The 6,650-nt window shown below is 33.9% G+C and overlaps 1 protein-coding gene across 11 annotated transcripts in view; it reads left to right on the top strand.

The window, feature by feature from the left end:
* Positions 1–6,650, top strand: part of LOC134240857 (neurofibromin-like) — a 39,469-nt gene that overhangs the window by 4,666 nt on the left and 28,153 nt on the right. For all 11 annotated transcript variants that reach the window (XM_062722929.1, XM_062722939.1, XM_062722938.1 and 8 more), the window contains exons 3-16: positions 414–494; positions 694–762; positions 1,164–1,288; positions 2,331–2,437; positions 2,695–2,762; positions 2,934–3,009; positions 3,316–3,422; positions 3,564–3,629; positions 3,706–3,885; positions 4,061–4,270; positions 4,570–4,728; positions 4,968–5,090; positions 5,435–5,548; positions 5,890–5,969. In XM_062722929.1, the coding sequence (XP_062578913.1) occupies positions 414–494; positions 694–762; positions 1,164–1,288; positions 2,331–2,437; positions 2,695–2,762; positions 2,934–3,009; positions 3,316–3,422; positions 3,564–3,629; positions 3,706–3,885; positions 4,061–4,270; positions 4,570–4,728; positions 4,968–5,090; positions 5,435–5,548; positions 5,890–5,969 (1,565 nt within the window). The remainder of the gene's footprint in view (positions 1–413; positions 495–693; positions 763–1,163; positions 1,289–2,330; positions 2,438–2,694; positions 2,763–2,933; positions 3,010–3,315; positions 3,423–3,563; positions 3,630–3,705; positions 3,886–4,060; positions 4,271–4,569; positions 4,729–4,967; positions 5,091–5,434; positions 5,549–5,889; positions 5,970–6,650) is intronic.

Genomic DNA, 6,650 nt, shown 5'->3' with positions numbered 1-6,650 from the left:
AAAATGATTAGAAATGTGAAATACTGTATGTTTATTTAATAACAGAAAGAAAACACAGAAACTGCATTTTTTCCCAATATTTAAGAAAAACTCTGACTGTCATGTCTTTTTTCTCTGTTTCTGAAAATTTTAAAAATCTAGTTATCTCTTTTGAAAAGATTTTGGACTGCCCTAAACTTTGACCTTTTTCAAACTTTTGAATTACTTTGGTATTTTTTTTTTATTTTTTTTTTGGGGTGGTCAAATCAAGGTCATGATAGTGAAATTACAAATACATATTGTCACAATAGCAGTAGGAATTGAATTCTGTTTGCATCATTGTTGGCAGAAATATATATAATTTGCTCTAAGATATATATTTTGGTGTTTCTTAATAAGCAGTTATTACTGTTTTTTTAAATTTTGTTTTATAGCGTATCCATCCTGAAGCAGAAAGAAATTACCATGAATCACAACTCATCATTTTGGACTCCTTAGAACAGGTTCTGAATTCTGTAAGTGAAAACCTCATGGTCAGGAAAAGTATGCTATATTGAGTTGTCCAGCAAAAGGTGGTTTGAAATAGTTATGAACAAGAATGACTCAGTAAGAATGAATAAGTCCTAATAATTAAAGTCATTTAATTCATATTTGTATTGAATTTAATACATATTTAATATGAATTTACATATTTAATTTTCTACTCCTCTGCAGCAACCAAAGGACACCTCGCGTCTAGATGAGGCAATTTATGTTAAACTTCTCCTTCCAGAGATATGTAAGGTAAGGTCACATTTCATTCATTTGATTGCGTACATACGTCTTCTAAACCTGACAATGGAACATGCCATTAAATTGATTTAGCTGTACAGTATACTTAAATCTGAGCATTATCATAGCTCTTTTGATAGAAATTGTTATTTATCTGCGGTAGTAGCATTGTTCTTTTAGCCATAACACATTTCTGTGTTCTCCTCCAGAACATTTTAATCAAATTTTGCTCAAATACCAAGTTTGTTAAATGATAGGCCATGCAACTTTCAAAGAGAGATAATTATAAAAGGGACAAAAATATCTCAAGATCACTAGACCAGAAAAAAAATTAAAATTAAGAATTTATGTGAAATGTTTATGACATAGCACAGATCAATATTTGTTAAGATAATGTCCTGTTTTATTTTTAGTTCCTGAATCAGCCCACAGACAACCCTAACCCACTGGTTCTACAACTGAAGAACTTGGCCTCCAAAGTTCTGTTTGCTCTCAGCCAGAATAACTTCACAGCCGTCTTCAACAGAATCTCTGCAAAGTAAGTCAACCTATGTATCTGCCATGTCTAAATCTGGTTATAATGAATTTTGTATTTGAAGCAAAGTTACTTTTGACGGGAAGGAAAATGTCATGGATATAATTTTAAAAATTTTTATGGCGTCGGGCTTGCCCGATCGTCAGCTAGGGATCAGTCAGGTTTACGCGACCGTATGTGTCAGTGGATGCATCTGCAATAGAAAATAGCAACAGCTATAAACCAATTTCTTTTAAAACGTTCACAATGAATAATAGCTTGAATATAAAATTAAATCAATTGTATGTTCAATTAATACTACTACAAAACAACGATATTATGTTTAATTTTTACGCAAAAAAATGTTATGGTTGTTGCGGAACAAATTTCTACTGAGAGCGGTGCGTCGAATGACATGAATCACATTTTGGGACCGATTACTGTAATACAAACAAATTTAAATACTGTAAAATAATAACAAAACAAACACGAATACAACAAGACTATAAAGATTGAATTTCTTTTAGCTTTACTTTTACGATCTTCAATCCAATTTTAGCCGAACAACCTACGATATTGACCAGTAATGCCAGTATTACTGTATTTATCCATTTCCTCCATTTGTTTACCGCGCCTTATCGTAAGTCGATCGTACTTGTAACATTAGAGTCATGGTTGTAGTTAAGATGCAATCACTATACAACAGAACAACACTCTGACAATGGCAATTAATTAAAATAAATTATGAAACCCTTCATATGTCTTCGATTGACTGAAAAGAAATTAGATTAATACAGAGGATGGACATTTCTGACGATGTCTGGTCAATTTGAACCCTGACTCATTCGGACCAGGACACAAGGCTATAGGCCCTATACTGTATTTGTGTTAAGACTATTTTTTAAATTTTATTGTTATGTAACTGGAGTCACTCACTTGACCTATTTGCAGATTTTTTGAAATTGTTTTTCTTGTTCGACGCCATTGAAGCCTTTCAGGCTTTTGATTTATCTAACTTCTAATTGTTTAAAGTGAGATGTTCATGTTATTTCTTGTTGTTTACTAGGTTATCTAACCTGCCTAGTGCTGATGGTGACCAGTCAGACCTGTCAGACCTGGAGCTTATCCAGCATATAAACGTAGACATCCACAGACTTATCAAACTTCTTAATGGTAAGATATCAGAAAAATGGAGATATCAATTTTTATTTTTATTTGTGCATATACATGTATCTTTGTCTTCCTTTTAATAAAATGTCATATACTTGTAGAGATGTCAAAAGATATCTCTTATTCCAGTATTGGTATCCAGGCAAATAAATCTTTTATATTTAAGATATCAAGTTCTTGTACAGATACTATGGTAGTCAATTAAGGCATGTCCAAAAATTATAAAACATGTATATTTGTGCATATTGTTTTATTTCCAGAGGTAGTGTGTAAATTTAAGCCCATTAAGAAACAGGTGTTTCAGACATTGGCCAATAATTTAGAAAAGGTGAGATTCTAAATGATCGACAGCAATTTGAAATTTTAAGCATTTGGAAGAAATTTAAATGAAAGCTGTGATGCATGTATATGCATGTATATTTCTGATGAAATTCATCAGAAGAGTCCTAACCATTGTATTAAATATGGTTTTTGATGTCAACATTTATTTCTATGTTAGGCAATATGGAATTGGATGGACAATTACCCTGAAGAATTTACAGACTTGCAGAAAAGGCCAAATGAAGAATTGCAAGGTAGATAACTGGAAAAGCATGATTTACATTATATAAATGTTTCAGAATCCTTTCCTCTTTATTGAATAGAACTGCTGTTGAGATATTATAATGACCAGTTTAAAAAGTAAAAAAAAAATATACATTTATTTTGAAATTGTATTTTTTGATTATGATATATTTTTATTATAAAATGTTTAACATTTGGCAAAGATAAAGCATTTATATATGGACAAAATGCCCAGAATTCATGCTCGTAAGAAAAACTGTATATTAATACAGAAAGATAAATTCATTAATCCATATTATTTTTTTTTCTTACGACAGAGTGTTCAGACAAATTGTTTGAGCATTTTAACACGAGTTGTATGGAGTCCCGGAAGAGGACAGCAGCCGTTTGGCCGTTACAGATGATGCTGCTCGTCATGTCCCCAGTAAGTCTAGATTTAATTTTACTTATTTTCTTGAAGAATTTTTTTTACAATTTCTCAGGATTACTAAATTTATATCTGTATGAATAATAAACACATTTTGAGGATAAATGTTACTAGTGGATCATTTTTCTTCTTTTCTAGAAAATCTTGGAAGAAATAAGTAATGCAGATGCAGGTGCTCCTTGTTCACAACAAATTATGAAAAAAGTAAGTAAAATTTCAAATATTCATCAAGGAGGAATACTTAAAGGCTTGTGTATGGATGTGATGATTTCTTTTTCAGAAAATGTTCATTGACGAGGTGAAGAAAGCTATTGCCTCCCATCATGGAGGTTCGAAACAGATGATAGAGGGCGCTGCCATTACCTGTGTCCGACTGTGTAAAGCCTCCACTTACATCAGCATCAACGACCGCCTAAATGTCCTCTTCTCCTTTGTACAGTCCATCATTAATGATTTAAAGGTAATAAAATTTTCTTGAAAAGAATTCAAAAAGTTATATTAAATTGGTTATACTTTTGAGTATATTTATAAATGCATATCACAAAAGATAAAAATCTGAACCTCTAAATATTCTTTGTTCAAGTCTGATAATTTGTGTGACAGAATTTGATTTTTTGTTTTATTGCTTGTTTCAGAATCTTCTGTTCACACCACCACCCACCAAAGCTTTCTCCCGGGGGCAGGGCATTGTGGGACAGGACCTGGATTTATATATAGATTGCTTTGTGTCCTGTTTTAGAATTACACCACATAATAACGACGTTCTGAAGATCTGTCTGAATCCACACTCCCCTCCCATCTATCACTTTGTACTGGTCAATGCACTGCACAGAATTATCACTCAGGTAAGGTTTAAATTTAAACTGGTTAGCATTTGGTATTCTGAAGCTGTGGTTTAGTGGCTGAAAAGACAGAAATTATTTAATGTTCTAAGATGAATGATATGTGATGCAGGAAAATACTTTAAAGTTCTTAGATAATTATCTGTTTTATGTACTTGTGAAAAGATGTATTTTGAAGTAGAGTCATTATTAGATAAGTATTTTATGGCAAGTGATGAGTTAAGTGACATCATGTAACATACACCAGCCACTTAAAAGTATTTTGCTGTAAATAAGTAAGGAAATTGGATATATGTTTATAGCAAAGACTGCCCTGGTGGCCCAGTATCAATATCATATATGGGAAAGCAGCTGAGCTCCGCAGCATGTTCACTGATACCCTGAATAAAGTGACCCAGGGTATGGCCACCAACCCCACCCCCAAGGTCACTGGGAGCAGCATCCCCTACGTCAGTATAGCAGTAAGTCTGTAAGAATTTAACATTTCTCCCACCTAGGATATACAAATTAATGCTTACAGCAAAGTGATTTTTATTTCCTGTTGCTTTAAAAATCATGGAGAACTGAACAGATATCATGAATTAGGTTTTATAAGGAAGCAAAATTGCCCAACTGTGGCAATTCATGATAAGTGTGTTTTACTATACATGGTTGAGTTAAATCACAGTTTGATAACATGGTAAAATTGTTTTTCCTTCAGAACTTTACCAAGATGACCCTGTACAAACTGAGTAAGGCTACAGATGAGAACATGACGACCTACCGCTACCTGCTGCTGTGGATTGTGAGACTCATTCATGCTGACCCCTACCTGATGTTACATGTGAGTCAGAAGCCTATTATCATTTGTACAGGGAAATTTTGAAGGTTTTCTTGTGGACAGGAATAATCCATGAAAAATTAGATGACGATTAATTCTGTAGCATTTGTGATAATAATATTGTAACTTAGTTATATACATATCTTATGGAAAGGAAAAGGTGTATATAGTGGAATATTCCAATGCTTTAGTTGATTGATCTGTAGTTTTGTAATACATTGATACAATGTACATTTGGCTAAATTCACCAATCATTGTTTACCTATTGATTTTGGGCTGTGTTTTCTTTTGAATCTGTTTATTTGTATCAAACTTGTTCTGGTGTAACTTGAAGGTTCCATTTGCAGAATCAGGGTAAGCCAGGTCATGAGATTCAGAGCAGCACCCTGGAGTTGATGAACGGACTGGTCTCTCTGGTTCATCAGCAGTGTATGCCAGATGTGGCTCAAGAAGCTATGGAGGTACAGAAGAGTTATTTTTAGCAGCAGGTTTTTGGGATATAATAATAACTTTTAAAATACAAGTTTCGGTAAAATTGCATTACGTTATGGACTAGGACAGGAAATTTTAAGGACAGTTGAAACTTTTGTTTTCAGGAAAGGGAAATTTGAGTAAAATGATTTACAGGATTTGCCAAAACTGAGCTGTTCTGATGCACTTGAATAGATTCTCGCTTGATGAATGCTATTATATTTTTCAGTCACATTTTGTGTGTACATTTAATACTGAAAACAAGTTTCAGAGAAAGATGTAAACTACAGTTTTTGTATCAAATTTTTGACATAAGATTGTCTATTTCCAGGCCTTGCTCTGCTTACATCAACCCCAGAATATTGAGTTGTGGAATCCGGAGTCACCCATTAACACATTCTGGGATGTCAGGTCAGTCAGAAATGGGAATTTTCTCATTTGTATCATGGTGTATTGTTTTGAAAGAGGGTTTGAAAAAATAAATTTAAGAAGTACAGATAGATATTTTTACACAAGGTTTCCATCTATGTTTGGTCTTTAATTAGGTACAGGTACATTGTACAAGTATATATTGGTGTTATTATACCCCCCGCAAACGAAGTTTGGGGGGGTATATAGGAATCACCTTGTCCGTCTGTCCGTCTGTCTAGCTGTCCGTCCGTCCGTCCGTCTGTCTAGCTGTCCGTTTGTCTGTGCAATCGTGTCCGGTCCATATCTTTCTTACAGAGGGACATTAGAATCTACTACTCCACACTAAGATTGCTCATGACCTAAGGATGTGTCATGACCTTGATCCAAGGTCATTTGGGGAAGTTCAAGGTCGCTGGAAGAAAAATTTCATAATTCGTCCGGTCCATATCTTTATTGATAAACTTGGTAGGTTCTCATTTCACACAAAGATTGCCCATGACCCAAGGGTGTGTCATGACCTTGACCCAAGGTCATTTGAGAAAGTTCAAGGTCACTGGAAGAAAATTTTCAAAAATCATGTTTGATACATATCTTTTATAGATAAACTTGGTAGGTTCTCATTTCACACAAAGATTGCCCATGACCCTGCTTAAGGATGTGTCATGACCTTGACCCAAGGTC

Source organism: Saccostrea cucullata, unplaced genomic scaffold, assembly GCF_032062105.1.
Source record: "Saccostrea cucullata isolate Sc308-1 unplaced genomic scaffold, CSIRO_AGI_Scuc_v1 ctg247, whole genome shotgun sequence".
NCBI classification, from domain to species: domain Eukaryota; kingdom Metazoa; phylum Mollusca; class Bivalvia; order Ostreida; family Ostreidae; genus Saccostrea; species Saccostrea cuccullata.
Note: the sequence above shows the minus strand (reverse complement) of the source record. Positions and strands in the feature narration are given on the sequence as shown.